The 15,935-nt window shown below is 32.7% G+C and overlaps 1 protein-coding gene across 1 annotated transcript; it reads right to left on the bottom strand.

Moving 5' to 3' along the window:
* Window positions 1–52: 52 nt before the first annotated feature.
* LOC111997898 (metal transporter Nramp7.2) lies at window positions 53–14,532 on the bottom strand. The gene is given in 13 exon segments (XM_065773480.1): window positions 53–265; window positions 650–676; window positions 940–1,026; window positions 1,125–1,256; window positions 1,345–1,449; window positions 1,853–2,026; window positions 2,105–2,174; window positions 12,294–12,475; window positions 12,577–12,686; window positions 13,659–13,763; window positions 13,874–13,952; window positions 14,054–14,094; window positions 14,430–14,532. Coding segments are annotated over 13 exon segments (1,428 nt in total).
* Window positions 14,533–15,935: the final 1,403 nt, after the last annotated feature.

A 15,935-nucleotide genomic window follows, 5' to 3' on the forward strand; every position in this document is an offset into this window, starting at 1 on the left:
AATTGCCAACCGTTTGTCTCAGCTTCTTGTTTCAGTAGTACTCATCATCAAATTAGGGGACCTCAGTAGATTTCTCTCTTTTCAATGTCAAGTATGTCAATAATGAGACGTAAAGCATCATTGCTGGAAAAGCTAGTACACCTGTGAGGATTGATTCGGCTTTTGAGGTCTGCTTACTTGTTATCCGTCCTATGATAGTCGTACTTAAAAAGTATAAATTGATCCCAATTGAGCAACACCCCAAAAGCCATGAAACACGACTTACCTACGGCGGAAGTACCAAAAGAAATTGTCAAGCACCATATGATTGTTATGCCAAAGAAGCAATGGGTATCAATATCCAGTTAATGTATGTCCTTATCTTGGCATGAAGAGAAATCAATTTTATCATTTTAAGTGTTGTACTTGTATAGGTCATGAGTTTTATAGAAGCCAGACCAACCTTGGTGCAATAGAAAACGCCCTTAACCAAAAGTAATAGGTGATAAGTAGTGAGTTTGAATTTTGAAATCAATCTCTCCAAAAAAAATTGGGGGATAAAAAATTGGCTACTAAAAATGGAAGTTTTGTGCACTGTCTTCAACGTTTTAATGTTTGAACTTATATTACTAAATGATACAAAAGTACCTTAAAAAGTTAGAAATCTTACTGTTGTTGAGTTCTTATGGGGACCCATCTTGATGCGAACCTCAAACGACACGCTTTGAGACCCAACAAACAGTATTGGAATAATTACCCAAGAAAGCTAAAATTCAGATTTTGATAGAACCCTGAACCAACGTTTATAAGTGAAACGCGAACTAAAGGTATAAATAACAGACCTTGACCCAATGATTATAATAGAATCATGAACCAAAGGTATAAAGTTTGAACGCCACAAGGAAGAATCCCTGATAAGTTCACAATTCTTGAAGAACCAAAAGAAGAGCAAAGCCTCACCTTTTCTGATTTTTACATCTTTGCTTCGCTGCTGGTGAACTTTAGGAGAGGAACCAAAGCAAATGGTAGTTCGAATGACAAGACCATCTGCAAAGAAAAATAACAATAGAAATCAAAATTTTGGACTAATTTAAGGATTAGAAAGAGTAGAAGTTAACTAAGAGTTCTGTTTAGTTTGAAATTACAGAAGCAATAATGATAAGGCTTGTAGCTCCCCGAGATCCACCGATAATGCATACCACTAAACTTGGAGTAATTGCTATGAACCTTGTTATTAAGTTTCTCAACCAGGGCTCTATCTTCAAATCTAAGAAGCCCTACAAACAACGCAGCTAAAAGCTTCAGAAATCTTTCATAATTAAGCTTATCTCTCTGAGGGAGAAGGATTCATGCATTGATGAGCACCTGCATAATGTACTGGCCAGCGTAGGTTCCTGTGACAGTTGAACTCTGACCAGAAGCAAGCAAGGATATGGCATAAAGCTTCGAACTCCAATTTCCAAGGGCATTCTATCAAAATACCATATAGCAAAAGTCAAGAAAAAAAAAAAAAAAAAAAAGCAGGAAAACAAACGTATAATCTTGTTACCTAATTCTCTTTGGTTGCTGAAATTCCTGTCAAACATAATATATCAAACTTGCATGGTTTTGTTAAACTTAGTTTTAAAGTTCTGAGTTTCCTTTTTCACTATATGCCTCACGCCAATGTGAATTTTCCTCCTTACAACAAGTGGGGTTGGAACTTGGAACCTCCTTACAGCAATACCACTGAACTACAAGTCTTTTAGCCGTCTATGGTTTTGTTGAGAACCAACAACAGTTTGTTGGTCACGATAACATTAATGTTTTTTTTGAATAAGTAATTAGCATAAGGAAGAAGCTAGGCATATATATATATATATATATGTAAGACCTTAAGCAAGGAAGCTGCAGACTCCAAAGTGATATTCTTGCATTGAGCTTTGTTTTCTGGAGATATATTTGGATTGGAACACACGCTACCACTAACAGATACGACTGCCACATTGATGAGGAACGCTAGGAACAATGCTAACCCGCTTTCTATCAAAAAGCACTTGCTTGCACTCTACAGAAAGAGAGGTGGTTAGTTTAATCAACCTTTGTCATTCCTGGAAGGAAATAATTGAAGGTTTTAGTTACTTACCTTGATGCCATCTAAGGTGTGAGGGATTTTTCTCGATATAACCAATGCTGAGTGGAGAAGAAGATTGTGTCTGCAGTTTGATAATATGAGAATAATGGCAGAGTCAAATGTTTTCGATGGCTTTACCACAACATATTCTGTACAAAGAGCCTATAAAATATGGGAAAACAAAAGAAATTACTAGAGTGGATTTGGTGATAAATTATCTGGTGGTGAATATGGTCCGAATCTATCTGGATTCAAGTTTTCCAAGTATGGACTATGTGTTTGGCTAGGGAAGTTAGGCCACGGGGGCCTAAGGTTGGGGCAGTAAAAATTTTTTCCTTCAAAGCTCACAGTTTTGTAAAGTCTGAGAGAGGTGGTCTAACCGACAACTGATCATCCAGGTTCTGAAGGTGCTTTCAAGCTCATACCTGATCAGTTCTAACCCATTAGGGAAACAAGGTTCAACCCCAATCCATTGGGGGTCACCTTAGTATTAAAGGTTAGCCATATTATATATGGATGTGATACAAGAAACTAGGACGGTGCTATTCATTTCAAGGGGGAATTATTAAGTACTCTCAAATTCATAGTGAATCATACCAAGAATCTTGCCATAAATATGAGAAGATGGAGCATCAAGCCATTGTATTTCGAAAGTATATAATAATTGCTTATTCAAGGGTGCCAACATCGATCACCAAGTTGGTGCTATAACTTTTCAAAAGTTTGTGAAAAAGGTTTTACAAACTTGTCAGCATATGTTGCACAAATTTTACCCATTTGTATAGGAAAATATTAAAGGTATTATTAATTTTATTAGAAAAATTATAACTTGACCTAATAATTAAATAATTTAGTTGATTCGTATTACATAAAATAAAATATAAGAAAAAACATAAAAATAAAAATAAAAATAAAATTCTTAATTTTTTTTGGTATTTTTGAAAAGTTTTACATATTATCACATACTACTCTTTCCATCCCAAATTGTTAACCTTCACTCTACTCCATTTTTGGGATGTCCCAAAATGAAGTTATCTTTGAAAAAGCCAATAACCTTTACTTTATTTAAAAAAAACCAATACTCTTCTTTCATTTTATTTTTTTAAGTGACGAAAGTTTAAATTGAAACATTTGTATAGGAAAATATTAAAGGTATTATTAATTTTATTAGAAAAATTATAACTTGACCTAATAATTAAATAATTTAGTTGATTCGTATTACATAAAATAAAATATAAGAAAAAACATAAAAATAAAAATAAAATTCTTAATTTTTTTTGGTATTTTTGAAAAGTTTTACATATTATCACATACTACTCTTTCTATCCCAAATTGTTAACCTTCACTCTACTCCATTTTTGGGATGTCCCAAAATGAAGTTATCTTTGAAAAAGCCAATAACCTTTACTTTATTTAAAAAAAACCAATACTCTTCTTTCATTTTATTTTTTTAAGTGACGAAAGTTTAAATTGAAGATGGTAATTTGGAAACTTGTACATTTTTATGTAAAAGACAATGCATTTAATAATATTCTTTTAAAAAATTGGATTTTCTAAACAAGCATAAGCAATATGGGGTAGAGGAAGTATATAGTAAAAGTTGGATTCTATAAGTTGTAATTGTGCCAAGTGGTATCTTCTTTATCCACCAAGTAGCAACACTCTTCTTGCACTATGTAGCTACCTTTTATTAAAAACTTAGGCATTTAACTCAATTCATGTATAATTTGGGGCAGTTTAAAATTAAACCTAAATTAAAAAAATTTATTCGACCAGGAATTGGAACCTAATTAATCATATAGTTGTGATTAAAACCTATCTAATCATAAAGTAAAATAAAAATTCCATGTGAAATTATAATCCTTTTATCTATGTGAGAGTTGTAAAAGTATATATTATAACAATTGATTTAATTATCATTACCAAAATATTGATTAAAAAAATTACATATAAGCTAATGTCGAAATCTTACCATATTATATACTATATAATTAAAATTGTGTCTTACATGATATGATTATACCAAATACTTTTCACCAAATAACTTGAAGTAAACTAGTTCTTCTATTTTCATTATATATTTTATTATTCAATTTCACTTATATAATGTATAAGTTTTGATCTGTGTATGTGCATAATACTAATTAATTTTTAAAACTTACCCCACCTTACTATTTAATCTCATATACACAAAACCGATAGCCTGGTTTTGAGGAGTTTAGGCAGTATGACAGTATTTTATAGAAGATATTAAATGTCAAAATTCATATTAATAAGATGTTATTAACTATTTGATTAGTATTTTTCATCATTTTAAAATATAATTAGACACTTCAAATTAAACAGTGATATAAAAAATAAATAAATAAACAATTTACATATTTTAACTCATTTCATGTCATGATATATATATTATAGCCTGAATTCGTGTTCTTAATCGTAATAATCATAATAACTACATAATGATGTGTAATATAATTGAAATTAATTCCCTAAATAGTATAATATGTAATGAGTATCATACGCGAGTTATAGAAATAATTTTTTAATAAAATTTTCAAAATAAATGTCTAGGGTATATGTGCATCATATATGACATCAGCTAGGGTATATGTATATATTAATAAGCAAAGTTTAGATAAAGTTCAATTAAAATTTAAAATTAGAATCCAATTTTGTGTCATGTGTCTAAATTTATGTGATGACCACTTTATAATTAATTATCCACTTACGTTTGTGTCATATATCCACTTAAGTTTTTTAATCTTTGTTTCAAATGAGTTAATAAGTGCAAAATACTAAAATCTAATATTAATGAACTATAAAATTTAAATAAAAAAAATAATCACATATACTCAATAAAAATCACCACACAAACAAAGATCACCACATTAAATAGTATTATTAAAAATTAGAAAAAAAAATTATCATAAATAGTACTAAATTTAGGTAAGAATTTTAATATGTGATTAATTACATTTACTTTAAAAATATATATAATTTGACTAATTATTTATATTTTTATGATAAAAATTGTGTTTAATTTAAATATAACTATATGTATGCATGTGTTATCCGCTATTTTTTTAATAATAATTTGACTAACTATATATATTTTTATAACAAAAATTGTGTTTAATTTTAAATATATTCATGCATTTGCATAGATTACATGCTAGTTATACATAAAATACAAGTTTTTTAATCAAATAGTAAATAGTATCCGATTGATATAAAATTTGACATTAGAAGCACAAATAACATGCATCCTGAATGATAAATTTTTAAAATTTTTATTATTATTACCGTTTACTCTTTAGTTTCTCAAAAAAACTCGTTCAAGTGATTATGCCACGTAGGTGGTCCTCTCTCCGTCCTTCGCCTTCTATTTATAAACTTGATTCTTGTACCCCCGTCTTTAAAAGTTTAAACTCTGGCTTAAAAAAAAAAAAGTTTAAACTCTGAAGTGCACATAGCCTTCTCAGTCCCACTTCATTTCTCTAGGCTCTGGCAATATTTGCTTACCTATGGCGGTATCTGGGTGTTTCATTAGACCAAACCAATCTATCTTCAACACCTTAAGCCACCAAGGCCAAATCCTAGTTACAGAAACCAGGTGAATAAAAATCACATATTCCATTTGTACATCTTCTGTTAGCTAGTTCATGCCAAATATGGTTTCATTTCTTTGGTGCTTTATAAACATAATGTTTCTCACTTTTGAAGTTATCTTATGATCATTGTTTTAGTGTTTCTTTTTCTGTTTGTGAGTTTTATGATCTCAAAACCATGATTATCAATGATGCAATAGTGGTTAATGATGTGTTACAGTCCTGCTTGAGAGCTTCGCTAATTAGTGGCTCAAATGGTGAGGCAGGGAAGATGATATGGAAAGAAAAAGATGAATGGAAGATCAATTTCTCAGGCAAAAAACCCGCCACGCCATTGCTGGACACTATTAATTACCCAGCTCACATGAAGAATCTATCCACACAGGTAAACTATACTGTAATTATGCATTATCATTCATCATGGTGATCATCTTTTTCTGTTAATGGGCTTTTTTTTTTTTTTTTTTTTTTTTTTTTTTTTTGTCCAGTTACATGTTAGATTCTTTTTTTTTTTTTTGGTCCGGTTACTTGCATGTTGAATTCAATAAATCAAGACTAGCTAATTAGGCCCCGTTTGGTTTAGAGCTGACTCAATTTTCAGTTCTCAGTTTTCAATTCTCATAATTCAAACCCAAAACTCATAACTCAATTCTCAAACTTAATTTCACTCAAAAATTACAAAATACATGTTTAGGTTGAGTTCTCAGGTACATATCTCTACCACTTTTCCCCAAATCTGTGGACCCCACTACTGACACTACCTAGTGCAACACTGTTGCTACCCATTGCTTATTAACAAAAAAAAATCTTCCACTCTTCCTCTCACCTTTCATTTCTCTGACTCTCCCTCTTTTCTATCAAATTTTTTCACTTTTCTCTGTTTCTTTCTCAGCTTTTTCTGTCTCTCCCCTCTTCAATCTGTATTAGGGTGTAGGCTGGGTTTCACAGTAAAGATCGAGTTTGAGATTAGGTTTTTGGGGCTGGGTTACGGCGGTTTGTTGTGGATTAGCGCTAGGTTGGTGGGTTCACCGTGTTCTGCCTCTCGCCTCCCACATCGACGCACGCCGACAACAAACTCACTTCAAACCCACTTCAATTCTTCAAACCCACGCCCACGCATGCCCACACACGCAACGGACAGATGTAATTTCTTCAAACCCACTTCAATTCAAACCTAGGTGCAGAAACTTCAAACCCACATCGTGCTTCTTTTTCTTTTTTTGGAGAACCCATTTCGTTCTTCTATCAAACCCACTTCAGTTCAGACCCAGGTGCAGAAACTTCAAACCCACTTCGTGCTTCGATTTGATGGAGTATTTTGGTTGAAATATTTTCAAGGAATTGAGAAAGAGAAGAGAAACGGTCTTCTTTGCAACGGTAATATTGAACTGGTCTGAGATGACATGACAATACAGCAGCTGTGGGCTCCACGAGGCCAAGAATATTACAATTTTGCCACTGAGTTATGTAACTCAGAAACTGAAAACACCAATTTGGTGTTTCCAGTTTTCTGCACTATAGCTCAACTCAAACTAAGTTTGAGTGATGAAAACAGGAAAAGGAAATCAAGCCAAACACAATATTTTCAGTGGGTCCCACGCAATACTCAATTTGAGTAATGAGAACTGAGTCATATGACTCAAAACAAGGTAATCCAAATAGGCCCTTAGTCTCCTTGTTCACAGCCGGCCCAAAGTTTTTTGTCTTTTTTAGTCTTTCCACTACTTTTTGTTTTTCAGTTATCATTAATTAAAATATATTCTCAGGATCTTGAACAAATAGCTGCAGAGCTTAGAGCAGATATAGTATACACAGTATCAAAGATAGGTGGGCATCTTAGTTCAAGCTTAGGAGTGGTGGAGTTATCAGTGGCCCTGCATCATGTGTTTAACACCCCCGAAGACAAAATCATATGGGATGTGGGGCATCAGGTAAGCAATTTTATTTCCTTAAAAAAGTTGATTTGCTCTATTCAGAACAATTTTTTTAGAAAATAGTGTTTCAATGTGCTGAGCCAAAGGTTCTAAAAAGTAAGTCTTGCAGACACCCACATAAAATTCTTACAGGAAGGAGGTCAAGGATGCACATCATAAGGAAAACTTCTGGGCTTTCAGGGTTTCCTAAAAGGGACGAGAGCATTTATGATGCTTTTGGCGCAGGGCATAGTTCTACAAGCATATCTACAGGCCTTGGTGTGTAGGATCTCACCTTTTCTTTTCTTTTCTTTCTGTTTTCACTCCTTTTCTCTATTATATAAATGTAAATTTGAGATACATAAAAGAAAATTTCTAAGTTCAAAGATCATCTTCTTGTAATAAAAAATAAAAATGGCAGGCATGGCAGTTGCGAGGGATCTTTTAGGGAAGAAGATCAATGTCGTTTCAGTGATTGGAGATGGAGCCATGACTGCAGGGAAAGCATACGAGGCCATGAACAATACAAGATATCTTGAATCTAACCTGATCGTTGTATTGAATGACAACAAGCAAGTCTCTTTACCCACAGCTACTCTTGATGGCCCTGCAACTCCAGTGGGAGCCCTCAGTAGCGCTTTAGCAAAGCTCCAAGCAAGCACCAACTTCCGCAAACTTCATGAAGCAGCAAAAGTAAACCTCTAAGCTTAAACATGTTGCCTTCTGTTAGGTTCTAAATGTTTAGAACAATTGGCAAGTCGTGAACACAAACTTGTCTAGATATAGATCTTAGAGTCTATAGGTTTTATTAGACAATGCTCAAGGTGATTCAAGTCAAGATTCAAGAAAATACAAGCTGCAGGAAGAAGACTTCATATTCTGCCTGGTTCGATCAATCGAAGAACAGGCTCGATTGATCGAAAATGGTATCTGTAGAATTTTAAGTCGGCCCAAACAGCAGCTTAAGCCCATTAAGGATTAGGGTTTCAGATCTACTTCTCCCACTATATAAAGGAAACCCTAAGCCACGTTTTTGAGGACTTTTTAGAGAGAGAGATTAGAGTGCCTCTTGTGCCTCCTTTTATTTTTAGGGTTTGTACCCAAACCTCTCTAAGTCTTTGTGCTCATATTGCTATTTTGTGTAAATCTCTTGTGAGATCTTTGAGGAGCTTTCCTTTACACAAAGCTTAGGGTTTTCAAGGTGGAGATATTATTAAAACCTTGATGATCATTCAGTTGCAGATTCAAGAACTTAAAGATTATCAAGCGGGGGTGCTTGTACTTGATTGAAGAATTCAAGAAAGAAGGAGTCCGTGGATTCGGAGCTTGCACGTGATCGTGTCAGGAAGTTCTACTGATGGGTAGCATTAGGAAGTCGAGCAGGGAGCTTGTAGTCCTTTTGTATGAACTTCGATTCTTTCATAGTGGATTCAGGTTTGCCTTGAGGATCGGTGGGTCAAATTCTCCCCAGGTTTTTACCGTGTGGTTTCCTGGGTGATCATATCATTGTGTCTTTTATTATTCCGCTGCTTTATTATTTTGATATAATTATTTAATTGCTTTAACCTAGAATTTCATAATTTGACTAAGTAACAACTTGGCTAATTAATCTAGGCTAACCAATCTGGTTGTTCTAAGGGGTCAAAAAACCGTTCACCTTCCTATTCCAATTCCTTACGTCTCCATTATAATATCTGAAAAGATAATCACTAGTATTTTATTTATTAAAAGAGCATCACAAAGCAAATTGGAGGGCAAGCACATCAAGTAGATGCGAAGGTAGATGAATATGCAAGGGGCATGATTAGTGCCTCTGGGTCTACTCTCTTCGAGGAAATTGGACTATATTATATTGGTCCTGTGGACGGTCATAATGTTGAAGATTTAGTCACCATTTTTCAAAAAATAAAAGAAATGCCTGCTCCATGGCCAGTTTTGATCCACATAGTGATAGAGAAAGGGAAGGGCTATCCACCAGCTGAGGCAGCACCTGATAAAATGCATGGTGAGACTGAAATTTTATAATCCGTTGTCTTGTTTATTTGAGTTCTTAAGAGGTTCTTATTCTGTTATGCTTACAGGGATTGTCAAGTTTGATCCCAAAACAGGCCAGCAATTTAAAACCAAATCCAAAACACTTACATATACTCAGTACTTTGCTGAATCTGTAATTAAAGCAGCTGAAGCAGACAACAAGATTGTAGCCATCCATGCAGCAATGGGTGGTGGGACTGGTCTCAATTATTTCCAGAAGAAGTTTCCAAATCGCTGCTTTGAAGTGGGATCGCTGAGCAACATGCTGTGACATTTGCAGCTGGTTTGGCCACAGAGGGCCTCAAGCCATTCTGTGCTATCTACTCGTCATTCCTGCAACGCGGGTGTGACCAGGTGAGGTGATAATATAACAGTAGACAAAATTGACAACGATTGGTTTTCTTTTTAAATTTTTATTGTGTTTTCAGACTTTCATTGCAGAATTTCAAACTAATATTTTACAATGGGAATGAAGGTGGTACATGATGTAGATCTTCAAAAACTACCAGTCCGCTTCGCAATGGATTGAGCTGGTTTAGTTGGTGCAGATGGAGCCACCCATTATGGAGCATTTGATATTACATACATGGCTTGCTTGCCTAACATGGTGGTCATGGCTCCATCTGACGAAGCTGAACTGATGCACATGGTTGCCTCAGTGGAAAGTTAGGCCACGGGGGCCTAAGGTTGGGGCAGTAAAAATTTTTTCCTTCAAAGCTCACAGTTTTGTAAAGTCTGAGAGAGGTGGTCTAACCGACAACTGATCATCCAGGTTCTGAAGGTGCTTTCAAGCTCATACCTGATCAGTTCTAACCCATTAGGGAAACAAGGTTCAACCCCAATCCATTGGGGGTCACCTTAGTATTAAAGGTTAGCCATATTATATATGGATGTGATACAAGAAACTAGGACGGTGCTATTCATTTCAAGGGGGAATTATTAAGTACTCTCAAATTCATAGTGAATCATACCAAGAATCTTGCCATAAATATGAGAAGATGGAGCATCAAGCCATTGTATTTCGAAAGTATATAATAATTGCTTATTCAAGGGTGCCAACATCGATCACCAAGTTGGTGCTATAACTTTTCAAAAGTTTGTGAAAAAGGTTTTACAAACTTGTCAGCATATGTTGCACAAATTTTACCCATTTGTATAGGAAAATATTAAAGGTATTATTAATTTTATTAGAAAAATTATAACTTGACCTAATAATTAAATAATTTAGTTGATTCGTATTACATAAAATAAAATATAAGAAAAAACATAAAAATAAAAATAAAAATAAAATTCTTAATTTTTTTTGGTATTTTTGAAAAGTTTTACATATTATCACATACTACTCTTTCCATCCCAAATTGTTAACCTTCACTCTACTCCATTTTTGGGATGTCCCAAAATGAAGTTATCTTTGAAAAAGCCAATAACCTTTACTTTATTTAAAAAAAACCAATACTCTTCTTTCATTTTATTTTTTTAAGTGACGAAAGTTTAAATTGAAGATGGTAATTTGGAAACTTGTACATTTTTATGTAAAAGACAATGCATTTAATAATATTCTTTTAAAAAATTTGGATTTTCTAAACAAGCATAAGCAATATGGGGTAGAGGAAGTATATAGTAAAACTGTAAAAGTTGGATTCTATAAGTTGTAATTGTGCCAAGTGGTATCTTCTTTATCCACCAAGTAGCAACACTCTTCTTGCACTATGTAGCTACCTTTTATTAAAAACTTAGGCATTTAACTCAATTCATGTATAATTTGGGGCAGTTTAAAATTAAACCTAAATTAAAAAAATTTATTCGACCAGGAATTGGAACCTAATTAATCATATAGTTGTGATTAAAACCTATCTAATCATAAAGTAAAATAAAAATTCCATGTGAAATTATAATCCTTTTATCTATGTGAGAGTTGTAAAAGTATATATTATAACAATTGATTTAATTATCATTACCAAAATATTGATTAAAAAAATTACATATAAGCTAATGTCGAAATCTTACCATATTATATACTATATAATTAAAATTGTGTCTTACATGATATGATTATACCAAATACTTTTCACCAAATAACTTGAAGTAAACTAGTTCTTCTATTTTCATTATATATTTTATTATTCAATTTCACTTATATAATGTATAAGTTTTGATCTGTGTATGTGCATAATACTAATTAATTTTTAAAACTTACCCCGCCTTACTATTTAATCTCATATACACAAAACCGATAGCCTGGTTTTGAGGAGTTTAGGCAGTATGACAGTATTTTATAGAAGATATATATGGTCTCCAGTCTCAAGGTGGTATATTCTGTTTCCGTTGCATGTATACTTCCCCTCAGATGAGGATGAAACCCTTTTCTCCCCAGCTCCAGGTTAATCAACATTTCACCTACTGGAAATAGCACTACTCATTATTCAGTAATCCCACCACAAATAGCCGACAGCCTGGATTCGTGGAGCTCACGCAAGTGTGACATACATATATACTAGCATTTTGTAGAAGATATATGGTCCATAGCTGAATCCATATTAAAAACATGTACTTACGTATGCTTGATTTGCTTCCCCAAACTATTTAAAGTTAGAAAAGTAGCAACATATATATATATATATATATAGTAGTTTGTGAAATTACGGCATGATGAGAGCTCCTAAAAGAGCAATGGCATCACTGGTGGCCCGTGGCCCATTCAATTTGGGAACAAACATGCCAGTCAAGATCTCCTCTGCACTGGGTTTAGCGTGTACCATCACGGTGAAGAAGCAACAGCCTAGTACCATCACTAGCAAGCCAATTACACCCTCCAGCTTCCTTATCTACCAACCAAAAATATACCCACTTTAGAACTGTAAAATAACAAGAAAGATAGTTAGATAGAACTAGCTTGGAGCAATATTGGTCACTGCTAGCTACTTACACCATATCGTTGCAGTCCAAGGAGTAGAAGAGTATTCAATCCAGCTAGTAGGACCCCAATCCATATGGGTACTTTGAAGAGTATGTGGAGAGCAAATGCTGTTCCTACGACTGTAAAAATCATAAGTCAGTGACACATCTATGTATGGATTTTCCTCTACTTTTAAGGATGGTATCTTATGTATTGGTAACATACAATATCTCTCTCACATTATGTGAGTCCCATGGGTTGTGTTTTATGCTGCATGAATTGCAACATATCAACAGGGGCTGCTTGATGCATTTGAAGGCTTAAGGCAAAAATTGATTATCTTGTTTTATATGCAAAATTACTATTAATTTACATGAACTAGGTAATTTTTTTTTTTAATTTTTATAAAAAGTTTATAAATACAAAAAATTTGACAAATTTTTTTATATTTGTTGATGTGTCAGATTGATAGTGGTAAGTTAAAGAATGATATTAGTGGTAAACTTAGATGAAAACTAGTAAAAGTTTGCTAACTTGACTATTGTAAAAAATATTGTGAATTTTTTTATTTATTGTTTTTATTTTAAAAGTGCTACATTCACAATATTTTTCATAACAAATCTTAAGTATTAAGTTGCTTTTTGTTTTCTATTCAACCTACCACTAAAATTATTTTTTTGTTATCAATAATAACATGTAACAATCTGCCATTTAGAATTTGTTGTAAAAGTATTGTGAAAAATGTTGTGGACATAACATTTCTTTCTCTTTTTTATTTGTTTTTCATTTGATAAAAAAATATTATTTTATTTATTGGTTAATATTTCAACTTAATTAATTTGTTAAAATTTAAGGACTTTTTTTACTTGGAATCTTAGGCAGCTGCATTAATAACTTATACCATTGGGCCGCACTACAAATCATGTCTTATTATACATGTCACATCTTTCTCTGTCTCACAAAGTAAACACATGATGGAGTACAAAATGGAATCTCTCGTAAAGTTATTAACTCTTAAAATAGAAAAACATACGGAGTGTAAAATGGAATCTTAAAAGTGAGACACGGGATTTTGATTTTATTTTAACATATTTCACTTAAAATTGTCTTACCTTCTGGGATATCCGCAGCTATCACAGCAACCTCCGCAAGTATCCACAGACAGTAATTCACTGAAGTTGGGTACTCTGCCTTGCAGTGCTCAGCAAGATGCTTTCCTGTAATTAAGCGATATTAAGCAGTAACTTTAATAAAGATTGAAATATTGCATGGAATAGTTTGAGATAAAAATGCACGTGCATGATTGAGCACAGCTTAGAGGGAGAACCTGAAGCCACTCCTAGATTTGCCGAACGAGACTGGATTGTTAAAGCAAAGCTCAGCCCAACAAGCACGATCCATAGCAACTGCTTATACAAAATAGATTGCATTCATATTAGACAAAGAATCCATCCTAATAATAATAATAATAATAATGATCCTAAAAATAAATGAAGAATAAGGATACCTCGAATTTGTGGTCTGCACCAGCTTGTAGATCTGTTTCCACTAGTGCATTTACGTAGCAGACAAAGTAAGAACTTAGAGCATTACAAAATGTTTTCTTTTTGCTTCACAAGATTGATTATTTTAACTTTTTATTAATCCAATATTTTTAGTATTTTTTCTGACATTTCAGCGAATAAAACCATGATTTTGGTGGAGATATATTTTCCAGATTTGTCATATAATTTCTATAATCACATTTATTAGGGTGGTATTTTTGAGAATTCCAATATTTTCACCAATAAATATCGTTTTTAGTTTTTAAACTAAGACCCCTCACAAAATCACCTACATTTAGAACCACAAGCTAGGGTTGAGAAAGAGAAAATTTTGCTTACAGTTTCCGGGATCAAGATAGGCGACAGAAACGAGAAAACCAGGTCCGACATAACCCAAGAGTTTCTTCCTGCTAGGGGTTTCTTCTATCTGAACTAGAGCCATGTTTTAGGCTTGCTGTCTTGTACTTATCTCATTGTTATAAGTTCTCCATCCCATTTATAAAGGCGATTGTTAAGGGAGAGTACATAATGTAGTACGTGTGTTACAATAATTCAGCCCCTACAAGACAAATATCATGGGCAATTATAGAGAGAGGAAAAAGACATTTCCAATGTGGGACTCTAAGCCAAAAATGATTACAAGTGCGCAAAAAATGTCCTCACAATAGTAATAATAATAATTTTAGAAAAAAAGAGAGCGGAAAATCATGCAATATCTGGTAAGATGTTTTGCAAAAACAATTGTACAAAAACTATAGTTAACTTTATATATTCAATATTCCTTTCATTCCGATCTGAATAAAAAAATAAAAAAATAAAAAAACAAAAAAAAATTACTCCTCAAGAAAGTCAATATTATATTGAATGTCATTTTAATTTAGTTGGGAAAATATGAAATATTTCAGTATCGGGTAAAATACCGATATATCATTTTGAAATTACTGCTAATTTATATATTTTTACATATAAATAAATAGATCTAGATATTTATTTATTTATATGCTCATTAGTAAAATCTTATATAATTTAAAAAAAAATTTAAAAGTCCATATCTTAGTTGATATGTTAATTCCTAGCTAAAATGACCAAAATTTTTTTTTTTTTTGATGAATAAAGTGACAACTTATTAGTAAAACTATACTACTAATTTTAAATATTTATTTTGTGTGCCTAAATTTATTGTTAACATAATTAAAATTGAACCTACTTAAAAAACGATGATAAATCAAGTTGTTTGCATGTTACACAAGCGGCAAGGAGAATTATACTACTATTAATTAATAAGAATACAATACACCAAATTTTTTGCATGATTAAGAGATGGAAGTTGTAGTGTACACAAAAATTGAATTAAGCTGAATTCTTCAACCAATTCACGTGAGTGTCAGGCATACTTAACGAAAAACACAAACTAAAATTTAAAAGAAACATGATGATGATGATGATGATGCTTGAAATATTATGCTTGAAATAACAATATTATGCTTGAAATGTTATGCTTGAAATATTATGCTTGAAAATTTAAAAAAAACTGGTCATATAATATTATGCTTGAAATAACATGATGATGATGATGAATACTAACAATATAGAATGGTCATGTTGGCAGGGAATGGGTCAAGAAATGAGCAATGTAGGGACACTGAATTTTTTCCAATCTTTTCACAATTGCTAAGCTGGAAATAAGTTATGGTTAAAGTAACATCACTTCCATATACACCTATCATTAACACATTTTTTATTGGTACTAATCATAATATGTCATCTCAATAGTTGTTGTAAAAATTATGTTCTTAAGATTATTATCTACGAATTCCTTTTTTTAAGACATTGGAAGAGGGGGGA

The sequence above is a fragment of the Quercus suber genome, unplaced genomic scaffold (genome assembly GCF_002906115.3).
Source record: "Quercus suber isolate HL8 unplaced genomic scaffold, Cork oak 2.0 scaffold_75, whole genome shotgun sequence".
Taxonomy (NCBI): Eukaryota; Viridiplantae; Streptophyta; class Magnoliopsida; order Fagales; family Fagaceae; genus Quercus; species Quercus suber.